General features: G+C 45.0%; 1 protein-coding gene across 2 annotated transcripts in view; it reads left to right on the top strand.

Annotated features, from left to right (window-relative positions):
* Positions 1-26,381, top strand: part of EVA1C (eva-1 homolog C) — a 352,894-nt gene that overhangs the window by 300,372 nt on the left and 26,141 nt on the right. For both annotated transcript variants that reach the window (XM_085623116.1, XM_085623117.1), the window contains exon 5: positions 8,052-8,195. In XM_085623116.1, the coding sequence (XP_085479242.1) occupies positions 8,052-8,195 (144 nt within the window). The remainder of the gene's footprint in view (positions 1-8,051; positions 8,196-26,381) is intronic.

Genomic DNA, 26,381 nt, shown 5'->3' with positions numbered 1-26,381 from the left:
CGAGGGGACCCTGCGGAGCGGAGCGGCCAGCCCGGCGGAAGCCAGCGCGACGGTCCCGGCAGTGGAGGGACGAGGACCGGCGGCCTCGGAGGTGCGGCAGACCCTGGATCGGACCGGAGCCCCGGGACCCCCGCGGGGGTGCCGGCGCCAGGCAGGCAAGTGATCGCGCTGCTGGCGCCGCTGGTGGTGGCCCGGGGCAGGCGTGTGGCGGCCATTTGTGAGAGACGGGCGGCCTACCTCCGGGCACAGAGATCAGTGAAGCACCCAGGGAACTCGGGAGCCGGCGGTGCACCCATCAGGCCACGCAAGGGTGAGAGCCACACAGTTGAGCGGTAATTAGCCTCATGGGGCGGCGGACACAACAGGAGTGACTCCCGTCCACACGCCAGTGGGCCTCGGGGGTCGGAGCAGGACGGAACGGGGGACCGGGCTTCACGCCCCAAGGGTGTGGGGCCCTTTGCGGGGGGGTGGCGCTGCCTCCTGATTGCCCTCGAAGTCGTGGGGGAGCTGCCCCCCTTGTTGTGAGACCTACACCCTGTGGAGACTGAGTGGAGGACCGGGGCCCAACTCGGCCGAGGTGGAGCAGGGCTCGCGCCGACGCTGGAGACGAGCCCGGAGGAGTGCACGGTGGAACGCGGGCCCTAGCGTAGTCGCTGCGGTGGAAGAGATCTATGGGGCCGGCCTGAAAGGACAAGTAGCGTGGTGGTGGTCGAGAGACGGAACCTCCGGACGGGGGCACCCCGGAAGGTCCCTGGGGGAGACGCAGGCGGGGAAGAGGCGTGAGGAGGGGAGCCCGGGCACAGGTCGGCGAAGCCTTATGGGCCCTCAGCCCCCCCCAGACACCAGCAAATGAGCGCCCACGGGGCCGCAGCGGGTGAGACGCGACTGAGTGGCTCTTTGAGTACGAGAGGCGCTAGCTGGCAGAGAAAGGGCTGAGAGGAGGATTGAGGAAGTCGCGGACCCGGGGCATTAGCGGAAGACACGTCCCGGACCAGTAAGGCTCGCCAGCTTTGGCTTGGCATCGTAGGCGGCGGAGCTGGTGGAGAGGGACCCGAGACCGGCGCTGGTTAGTGGTTGGGTGGTGCTGAGCTCCCCTGGATGGGATAAAGGTGGTCCTGAAGCACGTTATGATCCCCCCGAAAGGCCGCAGAGACAAGACCCTGAAGGAGCTGTTTGCGAAACCTCAGATAGGGCCCTCAGCAGGCGTCATGGCGTCGGGCGCGGCGGGTTGCCCGACCGCGCAGCCGGTGGGATCGGAACTCATCACCAAGTCGTTTTTGGAATCTATGTTCACCGGCCTACGAACTGATATCCAAAACCTCCAAAAGGAATTCACTGCGGAGCTTAAGGAGGTGCGCAGAGACGTGGACAGTATTGGAACGGGTCGCTGCGCTGGAGGATAAGGGGGACGGCCACGATTCGGAGCTGGCGACACTTCAACAAGAACTCCTCCGGATTCACGACCAGCAGGTGGACCTTCAGTCGCACGTGGAGGACCTGGAAAACCGGTCCCGGCGCCATAATATACGAATTCGAGGGGTGCATACTACTGACGACTCGAAAGACCTCTTCACCTTCACGAGGGAACTCTTCAATCATATCTTGGAGCGCCCGCTGGAGACGGAGCTGTGAATTGACCGAGCACATAGAGTGGGTCCCCCGCGGCGGCCGGCCCATCGGATATCCTGGTGTGTGTTCAAGACTACCGCACCAAAGAAGATATACTAAGTAACACCCGTCGGCAGCACCCCGTGAGGTTTCGGGACCATGCACCAGTGCTATATCAGGATTTGTCAGCGCTCACGCTTCATAAACGTAGGCTGTTCAAGCCCATCACGACACACCTCCAACAACGCAACATCCAATATAGCTGGGGACATCCGTTCCGATTGGTGTTCCGCATTGACAATACATTATATCAGCTGAGGTCCCTGTCGGAAGCGGCTAAGCTGTTGGGGGTGACCTTACCACAGGAGGACAGTGGGGCGGAAGAGGGTCCGATGGAGGCCGCAACGGTGGGACCCGGTTGGCGTCGACAGGGCCGTCGTAAACGTGCGAAGAAACCCCCTGTAGCGGAGATCCTCAGAGGGCAGCAGGATGCACTAGAGACTGTCTCCGTAGGCTTGCGAGGCACCTCGCCTGGTGCGGCTGAGTAATGGCTGTGGTGGGCTACTTTGCTGGATCTTTGAAAGGGTTGTCTGCGGGAGAGGGGCCTCTTCATTGTGTTACCGTTCCTTGCGCCCTTCCATCACCATCCACTGGAAAGTGGAGGACACTGGTTCTGGACTTTTGTTGTTAAGATGTTGAGATGTTCGGAGGGAGGGGGGGAGGGTGACTGGAAGAGGGAAGGGGGTTCCGCATCTGTCAGGGAGTAGGGTAAAGTGGGCAGCCAACATGCAGGGAAAGGGGAGCGTCAATCTGTGGGCGGTTCCCGGGCACGAGCAGCACCCTCTACATGGCACATCCTGACATTCCAAGTGAGATCACATGGCGCCTCCTACACTTAAAGTATTAACACTCAATGTTCGGGGCCTCAACAACCCGGTTAAGCGCAAAGCTGTGCTGTCGTGCCTTGAGAACTCGCAGGTCGATATCTGCCTCCTTCATGAGACCCATTTACTCGCTCAGGACTGTCACAGGCTTCGATCCCGCAAATTCCCGGTACAACTCTTTTCCTCTAGTCTTACTAAGACAGCGGGAGTTGCGATCCTAGTGGCCCAGCGTTTTAGAGGGGAGGTCCTGCAGAAGGAAGCCGAAGTTCGTGGACGGCTTTTGATTTATAGGTTTGCCTTGGGGGCCTTGACCTTCACCATTGGCTCACTTTATGCTCCCAACGAGGGGCAAGAGCGCTTTTTGCAATCCTCTCTCACGGAAGTCAGAGCGACAAGTGATAGGCTAATTCTCTTGGGGGGGATCTAAATCTTGTTTTTGACAACATACGCGATAGATCTTGCCAACGTACACATCAAACGGGGGCAATTTCTACGACTGGGCTTGCTAGATTACGAGAGTTGGGGCTCGAAGATTTGTGGCGTAGCTTTCACCCGCAGGACCGGGAGTTTTCCTATTACTCACATGCGCATAAAACATACGCGCGGCTGGATTATCTTCTAGCGCCGTCCGCAGTTAGAGAGATGGCAGTGGCAGTTGAGATGGGGGCGATCTCACTCTCTGACCATGCTCCGGTGTTTGTCGCGTTGTCCCTGCCACCGATGGGACAGCCGGATAGAGTATGGCGTCTTCGGGACTCACTGCTGCACCGAGAGGACGTGCTGCGACAGATCACTGGGTCGATCAAGGATTTTCTTACGCATAATGACAACACTGCCACGACCCTTGCGACGCAATGGGCGGCATTGAAGGCGGTCCTCAGGGGGGAGTTTATTGCTATAGCGGCTGCCGACAACTCCGAGCGGCGGCGTAAGCGAGAAGAACTCACACAAAAAACTAAGGAGCTGGAACAAATGCATCAGAGGATGGGTGCCCCCAGGATATGGCGGCAACTGAGGGCCATCCGGCAGCAGCCGACGGCTCTTGATCAAGATAGAGCGGAATACGCCGCTCTCCGTTTAAAACACGCTTACTATACGGGGGGTGATAGGTGCGGACGCTTACTCGCACACAAACTTCGGGAGGTCCGGAGACGCCAGGGGGTGCGCGAGATCTGCCGGGAGGATGGCACGAGAGTCACGGACGACAGGGACATAGCAGAATCGTTCCGAGCTTACTATGCAGCCCTATAAAACGGTTCGGGTCGGCTGTGGACAACGGGGCAGCCTTTCTGGATTCCGTTGAGCTCCCCACTCTGACCAGGGTCCAGGCAGACCAGCTGGACAGAGACATACGCCCTGAGGAGGTGATTGCGGCTATCTCCCAGTTGAAGCTGGCGAAGGCCCCAGGGCCTGATGGCTTCACCGCCATTTTCTATAAGAAATTCTGTACTTTACTGGCGCCCCTTCTGACCCGGCTCTTCAACTCCTTCTCGGTCGTGGGAGCGATTCCCCCGGACCTCTTGCGGGCTCACATAGCGGTGATTCCCAAGCCGGGGAAAGACCGGACTCGTTGTGGAGCGTTCCGCCCCATTTCCTTGTTGAACGTTGATCTTAAGCTCTACTCGGGGATCCTGGCCAGTCGATTAGCGCCTTGCATGCCTAACCTAATCGACTCGGATCAGGCGGGGTTCATCCCAGAACGGCAAGCCCCAGACAACACGAAACGTGTCATGCACCTGGTTGAGAAGGCCTCTCGCACATCGGGAGAATACATGTTCCTCGCGATCGACGCCGAAAAAGCGTTTGATCGTGTCCACTGGCCCTACCTGGAGCAGGTGTTACTGCGGATGGGGTTGGGGGAGAGATTCCGCACCCACATCTTCAACTGCTATAAATTCCCGTCAGCCATGGTCCGAGTCAATGGACACACGTCCGCTAGCTTCCCCATCACGCGGGGCACGAGGCAGCGGTGTCTGCTGTCGCCGCTGCTTTTCGCTGCATACATGGAACCCCTGGCTCAGAAAATCAGGCAGAACCCGGGAATCTCCGGGATTAAGTTCGGGGGATATACCCATACCATCAGCCTATATGCAGATGATGTATTACTCTCTCTATCAAACCCTCGGGAGGCGCTACCGGCGTGTATGGTGGATTTGGACGCCTTCGCACAGGTGGCGGGGTTCAAGGTTAATGCGGACAAATCAATGGCTCTAGACCTTTCGCTGACCCCCTCCACGCGGCAGTACTTAGAAGGTTCGCTCCCCTTTCAGTGGGCGAAGGACTCGATCCCCTACCTGGGGATCCAGTTGGCCTCTACGCTTTCCCGGGTGGTGACCCTCAATTATGCTGCTCTGCGCCAGAAGATTCGCAGAGAGCTTGGGCAGTGGAAATACTATCCTCTCTCGTGGTTGGGCAAGATTGCGGCAGTCAAAATGACCATCCTGCCGCAGATCCTTTATCTTTTCCGCACCGTACCCCAGTACCCGCCTGCTGGCTGGATCCAGCAAACGCAGTCGGAGTTGGCCCAGTTCATTTGGAGTGGACGGAAGCCCCGTATGAAGAGACGACTGTCCACTCTGACTCCTGAGGGCGGGGGACTTGGGATCCCGGATCTCCAACTTTATTTCCAAGCCTCGCAACTACGCTACCTAGTGGAGTGGAGTCGCTGGGAGTCGGAAAAGCACTGGCTGTCTCAGGATCAGGCGGTAGCAGCTAGACCTCTGCAGGAAATTCCCTTACTACGGAGACAGCACAGGCCCCCCAACCTCTATGCCTCCCATATTACCCGCGTTCCTCTGGAGATCTGGGATCGCACTAATGTGGCTCACGAGCTTACCACCTTCCCTTCCCCGCTTACCACCTTGTTGGCCAATCCGGATTTTTCCCCTGGTATGGATTCGGCAGCCTTTCATAGGTGGAAGCCGGCGGGCTGCCGCTTCTTATATCATATGTATCACTCTGAGGGGGTGCGCCCGTTCCAGCAATTCAGGCAGGAATACGGATTGCCGGAGGTGGAACGCATTCGATACCTTCAGGTCCGACATTGGGCGCTGGATGGGAGGGTCAGACCGTGGGCAGATAGGCGACTCTCTCAGTACGAGCGGTGGTTAATAACGCGCTCTTCCGACAAGCAATTGATCACTGACCTCTACTGAACACTCCAAAGGCGATTCACGCACACATACAATGCAGGAAGAATGCGTTGGGAGAGGGCGCTAGGTAGATCTTTGGCTCACGTGGAGTGGGAGGGTATATACTACAGGGCCCGACACTCTGCGTACCATATGGGACTCACGGATACACTTACAAAAGTGGCGACCTATTGGTATTACACTCCAGAACGCCTACCTGCGATAGATAAGAAGAGGGAGGCGTATTGTTGGAGGGGTTGTGGGCAGATAGGCACCCTGACTCATTTACTTTGGGATTGCGAGGGAGTTCGGGCATACTGGACTCAGGTACTCGATGAAATAGATAAATATCTCAACACTACGATCCCGCGCTTTCCGGCGTATGTATTGCTGGGTCTCCCAAACCCGTTGACATACCCACTTAAGTCACGCAGAGGTAGGCTAATGGCCATAGCGCTGGGTTCAGCGACGCAGAACATACTTACTCATTGGCGCTCCCACACCCCACCGACTTTCACGGGCTGGTTGTACCGATTGTGGTATGTCCTGGGCATGGGGAAACTCACATTGACGCTGTCAGGGGAGGGATCCAAGTACGGAGAATTGTGGAAGCCCTTCCTGTCACTGTTGGCCACCGAGTTTAGGGAAGTTACATGTCCCCGCTATCTACGCTTACTGAGACTATCTGAGACACAGAAAGAGGGGTAACGTCAGGGCGCTGATGGAAATGTGAAAGATTGGGTTTGACAAACGCGGAACAGAGGGAGGGAAGGGGGGGTGCGGGTGAGGGGGGGGGGGTTTCGCTTCCTTACTTTTGTTTCATAGCACCCTATTGGAGATCACTATGACATTCCCAAATTGGTTGTAGCCTGTACTAGTGTGCAGTACAGAGCTGAGAGACTCATGCATCAACCTGAAATTGAACAAGGTGCTGGTCTTTCCTTTTGTTGAAGTTTTTTCTTCAGTGTATTTTTGAAATGCCAATAAAAGATTTAAACCTGAAAGGAGGGTGTAAAGGGCCGAGGACAATGCAAACAGCTTTAGGATTCAAAGCAAAACCAGACCCACTAAACTAGAAAGTCTTGACTTTGTTTGAAATTTTATCGCCAAATAAAACCAGGTACAAACAGTGCGGAAGGTGAGTAGAACATGAAATTTACATGTGTAATTGTGATTTATGCAAAATTACACATCTTAGCCAGCTTACTTTTAGGTAGTTGTTTAAATCAGACACGAGAACTACTCTACTTGCAAAGCATCTTCTGAGAGAGCACAGCAAATAACATCATCAGTGCACAATTCTTACTGAATATGGGGCTGCACCAAAATCTTCACTGTGTGTAATGCAGACATGTGTATTTTGCCTCTGTGCTGATGTGCCCCATTTTAGTAAATATGGGCCTCAGATCTGCTAAGATAATGTGCCATTGATGTGGAGTCAGCTGGTCTTCCTAGGGACACTTACCTCCACCTCACCCTAAAATTGTATATTAAGGCTGAAGGTCGGAGCTTATTTTTGAATTGCCTTCCTTACTACTGTTTTCCTTGTTTGAGCTTTTTGTCATATTTAAAACAATTCTATTACTACAATGTAATAGTTTTTTTCATTTTCTATTAAAAACGTTGTCATGCTGGCAAGAAATAAATCAGCAGAGGTTCTTTACAACGTGAAATTAATAACTAGAAGTGTTGTGTATGCAGGGCTTTTTCACTAAAAGAGATGTAAAGGCTCTGCATAGATTTCATCTGCAATTGTTTGACATTCAAGAAGTGATGACCCCTAGATCCATAGGCTGGCCTCAACAGGGCCAATGTTTAGAACATTCCATCACAAGTCATCCACATGCATTGCTAAACTGGACTGTGAACCTGTGACGGTGTCGCAAAGGACTAACACCATGGATTGCGGTCCTTGCTCGTACAAGTTTAACAGAGAAAGCCTCTCTCACTACATTCATGGTGAGAAACAAACCTTTAGAAATTCAGCAAAGGGATAAATGCCCAAAGGTCCCACTCTGCATTATAGCAGAGTAGTTTGTGTGTTCAGCGCCTCTAAACATTGAAGGTCACACAGTTGTATTTTTGTTTTACTTTATAGTTTTAAAAACTGTTAAGTGGCTAGGGGCAGCCTGAGAGATCTATAAACACAATACAAAAACCAAGATAAAATGATAGAATGGGAATATCTACTCCTTAATTTAAATGATCTCTTTGTTCACCACCAATTTCCATCTGTTCTCAATGGCTGATGTGGAGCATCTCCTGCAGCAGCGTGTCCTGCTAATTACCAATGTAAGCCTTCAAGCCAGTGCCACTGAATTTCTTTACAGTATTCACTTTCACCGCTTGCCACAGAAGGCCACTATAGGAGAGAACGTTCTATGCTAGATTCCATATAGGATCTAACATTGATTTTGTTGTCTTTCAGACTGCTGGTCCCATTCGGCATTAGAAGTCCTATCGAAGAGGTGCTACGGCAAGCAGAGGTGCAAGATCACAGTCAACGACCAACATTTTGGGAGTCCATGTCTTCCTGGAGTGAAGAAATATCTTACAGTTAACTATGCATGTGGTAAGAAATGTGCTTGATCCTAGTTTAGGCCATAGTGAAGGCCATTACTAACTTTCTCATCCTTAAAAAGTCAATTAAATAACATGCTTACACCTTCACAAATAACAGCACATATTGAAGGATTTCAGTTATTTTACACAATGTGATAGAAGGTTAGTGGTAAAATACTGTTCATATACATTAAGATTCCTACTGAAATTAATCCCATGGCCAACAAATTTAGTTCTGCCATTTCAAGGGTCAGAGCCAGCATGGAGTCAACATGTAGCCTCTTGGAAACGAGATCTCACAGGTACTTATTAATCACAGAGTTGACGCCTGGTAGCGCCTGGATACTCTGGCGCTCTACAAATTTACTTATTGATTAAAAATCATTATTGAAGAGATCAAGAAGGTTGTGTCAGATAAGAAGCAAACCATAAGGGCAGACAGGCCCTGCTACTTACCCCAGGCCTCCCAGTTACCTGCAACATCTGGGACTGACACTGGGTATCAAGGAATAGAGAATCAAAACACGGGAGGTGTTTAGGGTAATCAGATGCTGCCCACTGGATGAGGAAAGCATTTTTGAGCACACAATTCTATTCACACCAGGATTGTGCTCACTTCTGTCAAGAGGCTAAGAAGCAGACACAGAATGCATTTAACTCAGTGCAGCAAAGTGGCGAGTCACTAGTAGAATGCATTCCAGCGGGACAAATTCCAAGAAATATACAAGCACAAACATTGGAGAATTCAAGGAGGGAACAAGGGAAAAAAAAAAGAAAGTTTTGCACAGTGCGGGCAGGCTGGGTGTGAAGTGCACAAGAGCAAGGTAGGCCCCCCAACAAGCAATGTTGCTAGGCACAGAATTAATGGGACTTTTGCCTCCTATACCACCACAATGACTCATATCCCGGAAGAGGAAGTATATGCAAATGGTAGCCATGTTGGATAAAGAAGGTATGTTATATCTTTGGTACATGATGTTTTTTTCACAATCCAATTTAGTCAACTCACATTGAGTCAAGGCCAGTTACAGACCATATCATCTGTGCACGACCCTTCGTGTTTCCCCTGGCCATCTCTGCCGCCCAGCAGGAACTCTAGAAAAATAGCTGTGTGCTAACCCTCTTAGTCTGTATTCCGATAGGCTGGTGAAATCAGATTGAGGAGAGAAGTACCCGGATTTGGACAAAGTATTAATCACAAACAGGCCATAATCCATAGTCCATAGGATTAAATTCTACTGCTCTCACTCGGGATGAGTTTACAAAGACCTCTGGGCGTTTGCTGACAAGGGACGGCTGTATAAAAAGGCCCTCAAAACAGTTAGAGCAAGTGGACAAGACTTGCTCCCCTGTCGTGATAAATTCACACATGGCCCAAAATGAACAGTAAAAAACAAAAAATAATCTCATCTAGCTGTAGACACCTTCAAATCAATATCCAGTAGAAGTTGTCTCAAGAAAACAAAATCCAATAAAACCTACATCAGTTCCAAGCATGATGTTTAGGTGCACAATGTATTTTGTAACTGTCTCTGCAACTTTCATCACAGTACACCTTCTTTTTATTTTAGTTTGGGACGTGTTCAAAACAAAAGGTGAATCTCATTAATAATGAGACATATCCCTTGGTCTGAGTTTAATCCATCCATTAAAATAGCAAAATGATTTACTTCCCAGACTGTTAAGCTGTTAACTATTGAAGATTTATACTGAATGCATGTAGACTGACTCCATCATTCTCACCGAGGTCACTTTAGGCTTGAGACAGGACAACTCATCAGGGAGAAGAATCATCAAAGCTTAAGATTACTTCAACAATGCATTCGCTTTCTAGACTAAGGCCATGGAGTAGCACCAAACAATTCAACCAAAGACACTGATGATTTTCCCTTGCAAGGTTCTGAAGAAGGTCCACTGCACACTTGAAAGCGAGACAGCAAAACCTGTTGATGTAATATTTACACTGACATATTAATTTTTGTGGGACTACCAGACTTTGGTGGTTTGGTTTTTATAAAGAACACCAAGTAAGATATAAAATGACCTCAAGTCTAAATTTTCAGATGTCAGGTTGGAGACGACTTTGTGGATTTTTATAGGGAACTGACAGATTGGATATGAAAGGATTTCGCATAAAAATATTCGTATTGTGTATATTTTCTTATCTTCAAATAGCCGGTGTTTTCAGGGGATGCCATGCATTGCAGTGAATGTTCCCTGCTCTTCGCCCTGTCCGCGCCTTGCGCCAAGCTCCACTGATACAAACTGTGCAAACTTCACAAACTATTGTTTCGGTCCATATATTTGCCCTGTTGTGGCTGAAGTCCAATTTTCTTATACCTAAGATTGTTGTCTCTAAATCCTAGAAAACTCATGTCTTTGCAAGAGCAATGGCTTGCTGACTCAAGGAGTCCTAACAAAGCTGTTTCTGTTGTTTAGTTGTACTTTTTGTGTGCTAACCTTTTCTCAAACTCCTTTGAACATTGAACTCATGATGCAACTGTTGAAGCAACCGGTACTAGTTTCAAAAGGCTGTTTGACAGCAGGGCTGGAGCGCGTTTGACACAGGTGATATGACTTCTCCTAGGCCCACTGATCAACATTAGACTTGGTATTTCATTATTTGTATTTCTTTTCACTGGTACACATTAATTGAGTTAAACTTATTGTTTGTCAGTGTCTTGGTGTGCAACTTTGCTCCCCGACCTACATGCAATGTAATCAGGTCTGAGGAGAGTGATGTTGTGGCGTCCTTTATCTGTGGCAGTATGGATGGGCCGAAGGATGGAAGCTTCAGTCTGTCTGACTGTCCAGGTATTCCAGCCAGGGCTGGACTGGCCGTAGCAGGCACTGGGCATTTCCCCCAGTGGGCCGGAGGGGTGGGGCCTGGTTTTATTGCCGCAGTGAGCCGCATTTCTTACAGGCTGCTGCAAAATCGGCCCTCTGTAAGAAAAGCAGGAGTGGTGCTAAACCCTCCCAGCCCCAAGGGCCGGTCGAGAACAACCTGCCAGGGCTGGTTGCTGTTCCCAGTCCGGCCCTGATACCAGCCCACAGGGAGTGTGGCATACATCTCAGTGAAGCCACTGCTAGTGCCATAAAGGCATTATCATTTGTAATAAGGAATAAAAATCAGATTTTGGCTCTCAATTCCAGTTATGTGTGGTGCTAACACCTACACCCTACAGTCTTTCATTCCTGTATATGCCATCCCTGCCTGACGATTACCCATCAAAGAAAGTGTATGGAAGATTTCACCTTGGCATCTCACTCCGATCCCAGTTCCTGACAGACCCTTTATGGTTTGTGTGGTGACCGAGGGTGGGAGCTGACAGTTTCTCCCACTAGAGCTATGACCTCATGTGATTGATGTCCCCCATCCCAAACTAGAAGCAAGTGTCAAAGAAACTCAGCCACAATAAAGAAGATCAACTCCAGTCATGTGACAGTGGAAAGTGAAGTGACTTCTTCAAGTGCATGCTTGCATTCCTTCAGAAGTTATTAGAATGTACAGATGGACTCTAATTAAACCACCCCTTCAGAAATTACTCTCTTTTGTGTTAACTTAAATATGTTACCAGCAATCAACTCGGATTCTTCTTCAAACAAAGAGATGCACAACTGCAGTGGTTCTTAACCTTCTGACTTCTGTGGATCCCCCACTTAATAAGTACTAAAATCCGGCGAACACCACTGAATCATTATTGGAATCCAGGAACTCCCGCTGAGTTATTACTGGAAGCCGGGGATCCTGACATATGCAATTTCGATCATTGGAATTTCAAACCGACATAAAAATAAAGAAACAAGAATTCATCAAACCCACAAATGATAAAATATTTTTGTTAATTTGCGAACAAATAAAAAAAAAATCAAAATTTTCATTTTAAGGAGAAGTTTGGGGCTTTTCTAAATTCATCTGAGGCTACCCATTGCCCATACTAGTCTGATGGAAGCATTTTCACTTCTCCCTCAAATCAATCGGAGGACAGCGTCTTAACTTTTCAGCCTCCAATTTCAAATTACTTCACATTTATGTAACTTTTTAAAATGTTCAGTTTTACATTTCGCTTCTTTATTTATGTGCATCTTATTAACCTGTTAATATTATTTCCCTTTCTAAAGAGTTGCGCACCCCCTGAGTATGTGTAGCGCACCCCGAGGGGTCCCGGTTAAGAACTGCTGCTCTGACTGTATCATAAACAGGGCTTCCAATTAAAGTAGGACAAACTGCAGGTGCCTACTCAGCATGGGTGGTTGCTGGAGCCTGTTCTTTGCCTTAAGGCAGTGCTGTGCTGGATGCAGATGGATTGGTTTTATAATAAAGGTTGACACATTCATGCACACGCGACGACATGATCATATTTGCTTATTTGATTTAATCAGGATGTGGAAGGAGGCCCTTTTTCCATTGAATCAGCACAATGTTTCCAGGATCATAGTGATAAATACTGTAGTCCTTATTATCAGTTCCTTCAAATTCATGTAACCCCTTCTGTAATAACAGAATGCCTCGGAGGCGCAAAAAGGGTTGGGTTCAAATACCTGTTGGGTCCCTGGTGCATTAGGTTTCATACAGCCCCTAGTATTCATGATGAGTCTCGTCATAGGCCGAATGGTTGCACAATCCAGTAACATTCTATAAATATGTAGGGGCACATTTATTAGCTCCCTGCACCACCTTGTGACGCTCCGGCAGCGCAGATTACAAACTCATGTCTATGAGGCCACTATGCTTGGCTTTGAATGGCCTCAGGGATATGGAGTAAGGCAAAGCAACGCAAATTCTGCAGCCCACATAGAAAGAGGAAAACGCCTCTTAACGTTTGTTTCTGTACAAGGAGATGCCCCTTCCTGCACAAAAACTATCCTGCCGACAACACAGGCACCCTTGTACTATGGTGCAAGGGTACCTGCACCAACACTAGACAGCCGAAACGGCACCAGCGCAGGGAGAAAGGTCAGGAATGCACCGTATTGCATGAGTACGGTGCATTCCTGCCCTACACCAAATCCCTAATTCTACAAGCTCATGGCTAAGTCTAAAGGCATCCTACAAACACCTTGTAATTATGAAGGCGTTGCATTCCAGTGTGGAATATTACAGATCTCAGCCGCATCCTGTAGTTAAATAGTTGAGTGCTTGAACAAACAGCTTAGATGACCTTTCCCAGCTATCCCCTGCATAAGGCCCTTAAGAGGAGTAAAGCCCATAGGTGAAATCTAGGATTATTTCTTTAGTTCATCAGGGGGTGACCAGTGGCAGGTGTAGCAAGTAATGTAAGTATATGTCTATGCAAAAAACTAGAAAAAAAGACAATGGGTCTGGTTCAGAATTGTTGTGACACAGGGTCTAGTACATGTGTTAGCCTACCACAGCCTCGCCAGTTGCTGCAGGCTTTCCAACGTGTGACTCTTACCGGTTCAGACTACTGTGCAGAGCATCCCTCTGTTAGCTTCTCACTAATGTTTGAATGAATACCTCCTTAAACAGGACAGGAGTTTGTTTAGGGTTAAAGAGTCTCTACAGGGCACAGAGGTTCAGCAGGCCATAGACCTTAAGTGGGATGCAACAGGAAGCATGCTGAAATGCACTGCCTCATATGAACATACATTTCCAGGACTGGTGGGTACTGTTTGTTAAACATACAACCCTACAACGGGCTCTTTCAGTTTTTGTACTTTCAGCACAGCTCTACAAAAAGGGTCTTATGGGCCTTTGTGTTTTTTGTCTCCGAGGCTTAGTTTTGTTAAATCTGCTGGCCATGCATACACATATATACATCCATGTCATAGGCCCTAAACACAGGCTGCTGAGCCAAGGCATTGCAAAAGTAATGCATTGGCCTACAGAGAACGTGTGGATACCAAGGGTACCAACAGGGACATCTTACAGATTTTGGGGGCCCTCGGACAAAACATATTTTTGGGTCTCCGTTCGGAACAGCTTTGATTTTATGATCCAGTTTCAGCTCTTTCATGCCCTCTTTGGCCAGGTCACTGACCGTGCACAGGCACACTTGTCCAAATTTTAAGTGTGTTTCCATCTACTATTCAGGGACAGTAATGTGTTTCAATATTGTAAAACAACAAAGGCTCACTAATATTACTGCAAATAATCTCTGTGACACTCTCCCATTTCTAATATGTGCGGTGCTGTTTTAATCTAACAGAACCGTTTTTATGGATGTTGCTTGAAACATAAACGCAAAATTTCTCTCCAAAATGTCTGTAATAGACCCTTACACCTCACCCACATTAAAAATAAATTAAAGAAAAACAGCATATGAAACAATCTATTTAAGAATTATTCAAGGGCTGCAGAACAGAGCTGGCTCTATCAGGGGGCTCCCTGAATGGCTAGGGGCCCTGGGCCAGAGCACTTTGCCCATGCCTTGAAACGTCTCTGGGCACCAGTGTTTAAAATCCTGTTTGGTCGTTCCTAAAATATTAACACATAACCTACATTTCAGCATTATTTTTTCTGTATTGGCAGTTTTTGCAGATGCACAAGCATGACTGTGTCATGGAAGAATAAATCTATGACTTCTCCAGAAATTCATATACTACTTTATCAGCTGTTGGGTACACACAGTCGCACCAAGGACACCAGCATGTTGTAATGCATCTGCCTATGGTCGTACAAACAGAGTTTAGCATGCCCTTACGTAAGATTTGTTGAGGTTTGTTGCTTGATGTTACTTTCTGGTTATGGACATGCGCATATCTAAAATCACCACTGCTGTTTGTTTAATGCAAGTTTCAATAAAGCTATTCTCTCTTCTGTCCCGACCAATTTGCTGATGCAAAGTTAAATATAAAAAGCACACAATAAATCCCATCACATAGCTTTAATAACATTGTCTTGAAGACATTGTTATTAAAGTTATGCGATGGGATGTTTTAAATGTGGTTCCCTTGCTTAATGGGGCCATGCAGCCTTGCTTCAGAAACTCATCAATATGCAAACAGCTGGGACTGAGTTAAGATCTATGTAATGTGCAGACTTCATTGTGGGAGGGATCAGGGCTTTGCAGGACCACTTTTCAATCAAGTGTTCTTAGTAGGAATTCAGAGAATGTTGAATGTGGGATTTTTAGGATGTGACACACATGTCCCTTGCATACGCCAGATTTGCAGCATTGACCGATCACTGACCACATGCTATGCCTGAGTAAGACCCCAGGAGTGTGATGATGTCATACATTTAAGGATTCATGGTAAAGGACATGCCTTAACAAGTTCTCTAGAGAGTGCCCAAGTGCCACGTGCAGATGAGTGCTTTGAGTTATGTTATGCTATGCTATGTTATGTTACGTTACGTCATTTCATGCTATGCTACATTATGTTATGTTATGGTACGCTACGCTGCATTATGTTATGTCATGTTATGAATGGGGTATTTTTAAACCACTGGTACGCATTAGGCTCTTGACGCTTTAGCAGTAACACAGTCTAGTAACAACACTTGTGGTTATAGTCATTTACTGATTAAAAATGCAGGCTATCAATTGTTGTCTGAAGGTTTCAGATTATAGGGGTAGAGGCAGTGAGTTCCAAATTGCGCAAAAAACATCATGGAACTGAAAGCGATCCTGTGACATACAGCTGGCCAGTGAACGGATCTTAAGATGTCCGTAACATGGTTCCACCTGGGGGCCATAAGGTGAGCTTCTGCGTTTTGCACAAATTGAATAACTTGAATATGTTGTTAGAAGGAGCCAAGTATGCTAGATTAGAACAGCCCAGTCTTGACTGGATCAATACATTAACAACCGATAAATGGAAGTGAGGTTCCAGAAAAGGAAGAAGTTTCTTTAGAACTTTGAGCTGAAGGACACAATTATTTGTTGCCTTTTGCCATCTGAAGTTCCAGTGGCTGTGACTCCCTAAACTGCTTACAGCATTAACAGGAGTAGCTCGAGGACCCACTGATAGGACTAGAAGCTCTTGTTTTATTGCTCAATAAAGAGGGGGCTAAGCAGGACCTCAGTTTTTTTAAGATTCAGCTTGGGAACATTGTGGGAAATCCTTCACTAAGTGATTGCCAGGATATTGTTTGGGCTGTCATGGTGACAGTTTGATGTCTAAGAATTCTGACAGTATGAGATGATGAAGATAACCCGTGTGTCATCTACATGCAGTTGCAGGTATTTGTAATACAGTATGTTCTGTAATGTAACTATGCTAAGACAAAGACTGCTGCACAACAAGCTCACATTTCATTCAGTCTGGGTGCTCAAGAAACAATAACGGAGTTCTGTTTCTCTGAACAACCTCTAAATTAAAGGAGCTTGGGAACTGGGTCAGCATAAATCAGATGTACCTCATCAGGCCCATTGGAAAAGCGTGAAATCTAAAACACAGTGACTTGAATCCTCAAACTTGGTTGGGTCAACAAATGAATGCGTGCTTTGGTGTTTATACACGCCACAAACCTAGCTAGGAGGCAATGGTGAAATGAACATTATTTTGGGGAACGGTTTAAAGAGTCCGTGCTTTTAGTAATACTGACTTACAAGCACCGCTTTTTCCTCCTTTTTCCTCCTAATACCACCTAAAGACGTTTTGTGTGTGTTAATATCAAATGACTGACAAAGTGGTGATGCCTTTATCTTGGTGCAAAAAGTCTTATTTCGGAGACCTACGTAGCTGTGAGGAAGCAAATTACCAGAGTACGACTTTTACACAGCGACGGCCTGGAATGCCTTCTGGTAAATCAGCTAGTAAATCTTCCAAACAACCCTCTTATTCTGAGATATTAAGCCAGAGTCGTTCTGCCTCAGAAACGAGCAATACTGTCGTAGCAGCTCAAAAGTCATCTAACTCTATGATGGCGACTATATCAGACCCTACTATGGAACGAATACTTCAAGAGATTACTGCTGTTGGACAACGTTTGGATGGAACGGAGACATCTATCTCTGCTCTTATGACAGAGACTAAATCCATATGTGCTGATATTGAAGGATTCCAAAAGCGGCTTGATAGTCTCACCGATCGTGTAACCACAGTTGAGAATTGTCTCCAAAATATACCAAACAGAGACCAAGAACTTCTCTTCCTAAGAAGCAAATTGATTGATTTGGAAGATAGAAATCGCCTGGATAATGTGCGCTTCTTTGAATTTCCGGAAGGAATAGAAGAATCAGATACTAAATACTTTCTAAAAGTAACTCTTCTGAAAATACAGGCCTCACTTTCGACCCACCATTAGAAATGCAGAGAGGACATCGTATTGATCCCCCTAAAGTGGGAAAGAATATGGAGCCACGTACACTTATTGTATGTTTTTTGTGGCACAAACAAGCTCGGCAATTAATTACAGCAGCACATACGCATGGTCCATATATTTTTGACAGTCATGAGATTTGAGTAGCTTCAGATTTTTCCAGAGAAACGAATGACCGTCGCAAAGCCTTTCTCTCTTTCTGGCCTCGCCTACGTCAGTTCGACATTAAATATGGTCTTTTTGAACCAGCACAGCTGTGAATCACCAAGGATGGCATATCAAAAGACTTCTTCAATCCAGATGACCTTCGACACTTCCTGGACAATGTTTCTCCCGAACAAATGGAATATACTAATTCCCTATCTGATGTCCAATCTGCATTTCTCCATCAACAACCAAAAACCCCTGATATCCAGTGTAACCCAGTTTCTTCTCAAAGCAGAGGAAGAGATCCAGATAGAAATATACGCTCGTTTGGTGACCGTGCTCAAGCCCTACAAGCAGTAGCTGCTCTCGCGTAAGAGAGAGACAGAGACAAATCACGCTCGCCAATTAAACCTCTTCCATCACTTGACAACGCTGTTCCATGAACTTGATCTACTACTTTATTATTGATATCTTGAAGAATAGATAAAATAGGCATATACTACTACCTGTAAAAGGCCTGACCTGATGAGTATCTACTTATTTATTTACCCAATTGTACATTACTTGCTGTACAAATTGTATACTATATTTTCTAATCCATTTTAATTTTCAATTTTTCATCTTTTCTCCCTCCTCCTCTAAAATGTATATATAGTATGGTTTACTTGTGCTCATGTTCACTATGTTATAAAGTCTTTATCTGATGGCACTGTTATTTATATTACAATTCTTTGATATATTCTTCATGAAGAAATGTATTACACATATGACTTAATGCCTCAAAAGTTATGCATTATACTCTTTATAAATATTTTTCTATCATTTCTTCATCTTATTGTATATTGATTTTATTCTTTAGATATGTTGTGCTTTAACTAGGCTGAGGTTTACATTGTTATTAAATGTTATTTACATGCTGTTTAATTATTCCTAACTTAGATTTCACCTCAAATTAAAAAAGATTCAGTTTTTTCTTCCTTCTTCAGATTTCTCCTGAGACACACTACTTAGAAACAGATATTCTTTATGCTTTTATTCTTTCAGTATTATTTATATCCTTTTTCATATGTCCTTATTTTTATTGCTGCTTATATTTGAGACAAATTTGCTCAATAATTGTATGAGTTGTTTGATATGTTATACCTTACATTAATTAACTCTAATAAGATTCAACTGTTACAATATTCAATAATTTCCTTTTTATCCTATTTAATTGTTATTAAGTCACGTAATGGTTATATTTAATACTTACATCTTCCAAGACTCTTCTTTACCTCTTTCCTTATCTTCTTATACCGTATCTTACACTATAATATTTAATTATTCACTTATATCCATAATGTTTCAAATCTTTCTTATACTGTTTGGTACTTGCCATAGCCATTCACTCTTTCTATGCCTCTCACTGTGCGGACTCCCCCCGATGCGTATAGCCCGAAAGCCAGGACACGCAGAGTACAGTCCTACCTCCCTTATACTGCCCCTTTTCCCTGTGTAGTATCTTTACCCTTACTCTTCTCTTTCTTTTCTTCCCTAGCCCTTGTGTCATTTTCATTTTTTCTATTTGGGTCCTTTTTAAATTTTCCTCTATATTCCTAAGTAACTTACATTTATTCTCTCCTTCTACCTGGAACCCTTGTTCTTTACTTTTATCACTCTTCATTCTCCCACATTGATCCTTTTTCCTTTCTTCATTTCCCTGTATCTAACTTATCTTCTCCACTAACCTGCACATGGCTGTAAATATTTCCTCTACTTCCCATCCGGTACACATTATATTGTGGAATGTTCATGGCCTTACGCACTTTATTAAGCGTAAAAAAATACTTTCCTACCTTCAAACGAAAAAAACCTGACATAGCTCTTTTACAAGAAACCCATTTGGACGCTCTAGAAGCCTCTAAGTTATGACAAGATTGGGTAGGAAAAGTCATTCATTGCGGGATTACGACACACCTTCCTCCTAACAAGAATCATCCAAGAAAATATGGTGTAGCTTTCCTTCTTCATAAATCCCTACCTGTTACAATAATCAAGATTTGGACTGATCCAGATGGCAGATATATCTTTGCAAAACTGAAAGTAGGTGATAAGATCCTCTGTGTGGGCTAGGTTTATGCTCCAACAGGAGCCAAACGTGCTTTCTTTCTCAGTCTGAATTGTTTACTGGTAGAAATTGGGTCTTCCAGTTATATTATTGGTGGTGACTGGAATCTTGCCCTAGATCCTATAACTGACAGAACAGGTCCCTTGGATAGGTGTAATGAGGGAGCCCGAGCCCTGTTGGGTGATATAACATCAGATAATGGACTAGTGGACCATTGGCGTCTTTGTCATCCTTCTGATCAGGAATATACCTTTCTCTCCTCCACCCACGGCTCACAGTCTAAGATAGACTATTTTCTCATCTCGTATATCTTTCTCTCCTCCACCCACGGCTGACAGTCTAAGATAGACTATTTTCTCATCTCGCATCCATTAGTAGCAATCACTACTGAATCCTGTATTCTGGAGGCCGCACTATCAGACCATGCCCCTATCCTTATTACTCTAGAAATTACTTTAGCTTCCACAGGCCGTAAGCCATGGTGTATGAAAATCCAAAGGTATCGCTCTCCCAAAGGTAAGCTTCTACTCCTTTTGCACATTTATGATTACTTAACTACTAACACATCATCTGTCACTTCTGGCAGAGTTGTTTGGGCAGCCGCTAAAGCAACCGTTCGCGGTTAGTTGATGAGAGATGCTGCGGAAACTAATAAGTCTAAGTCTTTACGTCGTACTGAATTATAGGCTCAAATAACTTCCCTCACGCATCTACATACATCCCATCCCACATCACCCAACCATCGAAAACTTGAACTTGCTAAATTGGAGCTTAATAACTTATATACTTCCAAAGCAGTGTATGCTCTTCAGTGCCTAAAGGGTAGACATTATGAGCAGGGTGAAAAAGCAGGTAGTCTGCTAGCAGCACAATTGAACAAGGTGGGAGAGCTATGGCGATTCGTGCCTTACGCTCGGAAAGGGGTGATATTTTTACTAAACCACAGGACATTGTAACACCTTTGCATCCTTCTATAAAAAACGTTATACTCCTGAAACTTCAGCAACTGAGGACCAGCTAGTTTCATATCTAGCAGATATCAACCTACCCTGCCTCACAGATGAAGGTGGAGCCCTGCTTGATGGTGACATTAGTAAAGAAGAAATTGCTGTAGCCATCACCACACTGCCTTATCACAAATCTCCAGAAGAAGACGGTTTCCCTGCAGAATTTTATAAATGGACCGGGGCAGATACTGTTGATACTTTATTTACTGCCTTTCAAGAGGCGGTTCAAACACAGTAACTTGGTCCTATTTCTAATAAAGCGTTGATCGCGGTTATTCGCAAACCCGGTAAGGACCCACTTTCTGTAGTAGTTATCGACCTATCTCCCTCATAAATAGTGATGTTAACATTTTAGCTAGTATTTTAGCGGCACGTCTATGTTAAGTCATTCCCTCTCTCATACATCATTCACAGGTTGGTTTTGTCCCAGGTTGTTCTTCCAGGAACCATCTCCGAACCCTGGCTCACACTTTATGGTCTGCAAATAAGATGACAGAAGATGCTGTGGCTCTTTCACTGGATGCAGAAAAAGCATTCAACCGCATTGACTGGAAATATCTTTTTGCAGCTATGAAACGCTTTGTCCTAGGTGATCAATTTATCTCTAAAGTTCATCTCTTATATGATACTCCGACAGCCCAAGTCAATTGTGGTGGGTTTTCATCTGATCCCTTTCCAATTAAGAGAGGTACTTGACAAGGTTGCCCTCTTTCCCCCCTTTTATTCTCACTTGCGATTGAGCCTCTTGCCTCACTCATTCGGCATTCACCTCATGTCCAAGGCATACATATAGCAGGAGGCACTTCTAAACTAGACTCGTACACTGATGATATTCTGCTCATGTTAAAAGAGCTCCCTCACTCTTTGCCAGCTTTATTTTAGATAATTGATGGTTTTGCGACAGTTTCGGTTACAAATGAACTGGGATAAAAGTGAGGCTCTGACGATTTCTCCTGGTACCATAAAGCATCAATTGATGGATTTCCCTTTTGTTGGAAATCATCCCAATTAAAATATTTGGGAGTTTTGGTCTACAAAGGCTTATCAAATATGATCACAGACAATATCACACCCCTTATAACACAAATGGAAACTGACTTTGCAAAATGGTCTCACTTGGGTCTTTCTATGTGGGGAAGGGAACAGGCCGTGAGGATGGTCACCTTGTCTTGCGTTAGCTATATACTTGGTATGCTCCCAGTTCTTGTTCCCTTATCTACACTTCACAGAGTAGATGCCCGAATTCGATCTATTGTTTGGGGATCTACAAGGCCTCGTCTAGCTGCTTTTAAATTTACTTACTTCCTGGTACAACAGATCCTCCACAGTGGGTCGCAACGGAACACTCTTTACTTAATCGAAGTTACGGCATAGATTTCCTTTATGGACCCCGTCTTCCACGTTCCTCCCCCCCGCATCCAATAATGCAAGCTACTTATCAAACATGGCAACGTTGCCCATCGACTACACTATAAAGCCCCACTCTGGGGTAATGAAAGTATTTGTATAAATGGTTGTGCACTCCAATGGTCTAGTTGGGAATCAAGAGGAATACTCATGATTGATCAACTTATCCTAAATGGAGAACTAAAATCCTTTGATTCACTTAGTGAAGAGTTCAGTCTCCCGCCGCATCAGCTCACATGTTACTCAGAACTACAGTGCTGTCTCAAATGATGTATTGGTTCTCCTCCCTGGTCTCTGAATTTGTCACCCATTTTAGACTATTTTCTTACTTGGAGTCGGCATACAGGGGTGTTATCAGGCCTGTATGGTGTCTTGAGTCATCATCTATATTCACAACCACTTCTTAAAGCTCTTCAAGACAAATGGCAGGACCGTCTACACATCATCATTGAAGACGATGACTGGTCGGATATGCTAGAAGCCCTTGACAAGGGTACCCGAGAGGCTTGTTTGAAGTTCTGCCTCTTTAAGACCTTACACGATTGGCACTCTGCACCTCTGAAATTACAAAGAGCAGGACTTTTACCACACTCTAAATGTTGGAGGTGTTCTGGTGTTAACTGTGATCTCCCTCACATTCTTTGTGATTGCCCTTCTGTGCTGAATTTTTAGACATATGAAGGAAACACTCTGAAGGACTTGATCTCTTCTCTTAACACTCCTCTTACCGCTTCTATTATTTTATTACATGATTTTAGAATTCTTGCTACCATTACACGCCCGCAACATCGTCTTTTACATACTGCATTCTCCACAGCTAAAAACTGCAGCCTACGACATTGAAAATCTTCCAGTCCTCCTACGCCGGAAGAATGGATGGTAGCAATGATTAAAACTGCTTCTCAGGAACGTATTATTGCAGGATCAATAGGAAATTTTCTTTGCAATCCTTGAATTCTTTTCTTTCCACTCTTACCATATGATATAGCCCTATATTTTTCTTTCCTCTATCTTTACATTTATTTTTCCCTCTAATTTATATATATTCACTTATATATATTCATACTTTGTTATTTATCTAATTCTTGTGTATTCATTTAGGTTCTCTTTACTGCCTTTCCTTTTCCTCTTTTACTCTACAAGATTTATATCTCTTATTTTCTAATCTATGGACTAAAATTACTCCCTTTTCTTACTCTGTAATATTGTATAATTTATCTTTTACTTATTCTTTATTATTATGTATGAATTATTATTACTTTGTATGAACATAAGTTATTTTTATAATATTGTATATGTATTCTTGTTTCTATGTATCATTAATTCCTTTTTATCAATAAATAAATATGAAAAAAAAATACAATTCATACATTACATTCCACATGTTTAGGCAAAGGGAGATTAAGTGATCTTCCTACAATCATACAATGTGGAGGCCGAGATTCAAACCTAAATCCCCAGGCTCCATAGCTGGAAGGCAAAACCAAAGGGGATGATGGACGGAGTATTGAACATTGCAAGCACTCACCCCCAGTCAACTGATCTGGGTTTAATCCATCATCATTCTTTAGCTCACTCCGCCACCCCAGTTCAGACATGGCTATATGAAAATCAGTCTGACCCTGTGCCTCATGGGAACAGTCCAGCCCGAACTGTCAAGCCATGTCTTCAAAAAAACGATGGATTTTGGCCCTGATCTCTGTACAGAGGTGAATGTATTACATTGTTTTGCATTCTGTCCATCAACTGTTGTTTTTGCATTTGTCACCCTGAGTGAGATGGGTATGCACAGACGTGGGTCCCATGCTCTCCATGCCACTGGAATCAAGCTATCCGGGCTGAAGAGGGGTGAAACCCCGAAACCAGTCCTAGGATGCTTGTATCCAGTTCAGGGAGGATCTGGCTTGGCCGTTCGGGCTGGACTGTTCCCATGAGGCACAGGGTCAAGACTGATTTGCATATGGCTGGGTTCAAACTGGAATGGCATGGTGAGCAAAAAAACGATGGATTTAGGCCCAGATCTCTGTACTGGGGTGAATGTATGACATTGTTCTGCATTCTGTTGTTTTTCCATAGCTGGAAGCCCTAGCCATTAGGCCACATAGTGGATCAAAATGATTCAAACTACCCCCAAAAATTTAATGTTTGTTGCATTTTCCTCTACACAGCACTAACCACTTACATTGCCATGATAGTAAATGGGGTGCCTATTCCCCTAAACTGCTTTAACAGGGTGTTGTGCTGTTTATACTTAAATGGTGTAGTTTATACGCCCAGCTTGACCCTTTGCATCCTGGTTTTGGTACACATATGTTTTTTTAAACAAATAAACATGAAAAAATGTCATGCCTAAGGCACATATGCAGATGTGCAGAACATATTATGCTATTTATTATGACTGTTGAAGTAGGGGAAAAGTATGGGAGAGGAGTTGGTCTAATGGCTATGGCGGTCAACCTCAAATCTGGGGAACTGGGCTCGAGTCTCGGCAATGACGCTGAACATCCTGTGATTCTGGGCTAATCACTTAATCTCCCTGTGCCTAAAAAAAATGAATGTAATGTAACTGGTGCTATGTAAGCGCTCTGGTACCCGATTCGGGTCAAGTTCGCGCTGTATAAAACTCTGCAAAAAAAGGGGAGGGGCATTGTGTCCCACCTTTGCCTCTCGTGATCCCCATCCCGCATTCAACAATAATAATACTGGTAATGGAGAGCAAGTTATACTCTGCACATCTGCATATGTATTACATATACATATTTCACTGGAAAAAACAGTTAAAAACCGAGTTATTGACTGGCTCATATGCACAAAATAACATATTCACATTGCACAAAATAACTCGTGTCACCCGACAAATTTGATTACTGTTTTTCCATTGCCAAATGCAAATGGATGTGTGGACCATGTTCGAAGATGCGAAGAGCAATACATTAAAATGCCCATTATAGATAAAGTTGGATTAGGAGCAGAAGTAAAAAGCAAGCACTTCAATTAGTAGATCACCAATATATTCCACCTAAGATATCTACATGTATTGCTATTCAATAAAAGCTAACTCTCCATCCCCCTATCCTGTTTCCCCAGTCCACAAGAATAATCCACTAGGAATATCTTGTCCAGAGATGTCCTTGAGCCAGATCTCAGCATTACAATTTGAATACATATTTGTATCCAAAATCAGTTCACGAATTTGTGTACAGTGTTTGTGTAATGAACTTACATTTAGAAGGGCAGCATAATTAAGCCTCTAGGATACCTGTGGTGCCCTACAGGGTTTAAATGCTTTATGCGTGAAAGAAATGGGATCATTACTACTGACTTTATAAGGGAAGAGTAAACATTATAGGTTGAATCCATTGCTAATGATATTACTTCAATAATCTGTGCTCTGGAGTACAATAATCTGGAAGACTCCGGAGAATTTACACAAGGGGTACTGGTAAACTGTTTGTACTAGGGGTACTGGTCTCAGCTGCATTCTGGTCCCAAATAGGTGTGGACTTACTTGCCTTTGGTGTGGCGTCGGGCACACCCACTCTGAAACACCCACTGCACGTATACAACGCATGTGTGTTAATGCACTCCCCTGTAGGTCAGCTATGACTGAAGGAGAGGTGGAGCACAACAAACCTCCAATGGCACACACAACAACTAGAGTGAAGACCAGATGAAGGTGAAGGGCAGCAGGACACTCACTGCTTCTCACATCCACCAGACAGTCCCCAGGGAATTAGATGATGGTATCAGTTTCAAACCCACAATCTGGCAATGGCAGTAAAGTAAATAATAAAAAGACATGAGCAATGTTTAAACCCTTCTGCCCTCCAGTAATTGATCTAATGCTCAGTCTGACACAGGTGCAAAAGATGACAGACACTTACCATTATAATATTTATTGCGTGGACGCGCTGCCTGTGTGTAAAGATGCTCCCCAGAAGACAGGCTTCTGACTGAAGGAGGCAGCAACAGAAACATGTATGCAACTTAAGAATAAGGTCTCACGTTGAGTCAGTAAACATCTTAACTATCACCCTACCCCATCCAATAAAAGTATGTTTGGAGGGCATATAGGGGCAGATTTACAAGCCCCTTGCGCCACTTTTGCGTCACTTTTAACATGGGAAAAGTGACGGAAAAGTGGTGCAAGGGGCTTGTATATCTGCCCAATAGTGTGGATTGGATCAGTCAAAGAATCTGGTGACGAAGACATTGTTGACGTTAATTGTAATGGGCCTCACATTGTGAATCCTTTGCGGTCTCCAGTCTGCAACCTCTATGCCACCATTTGCAAAATGT

This window comes from Triturus cristatus, chromosome 8, assembly GCF_964204655.1.
Source record: "Triturus cristatus chromosome 8, aTriCri1.1, whole genome shotgun sequence".
NCBI classification, from domain to species: Eukaryota; Metazoa; Chordata; class Amphibia; order Caudata; family Salamandridae; genus Triturus; species Triturus cristatus.
The sequence above is the reverse complement of the archived record's forward strand: the minus strand, read 5'-3'. Positions and strand labels throughout refer to the sequence as shown.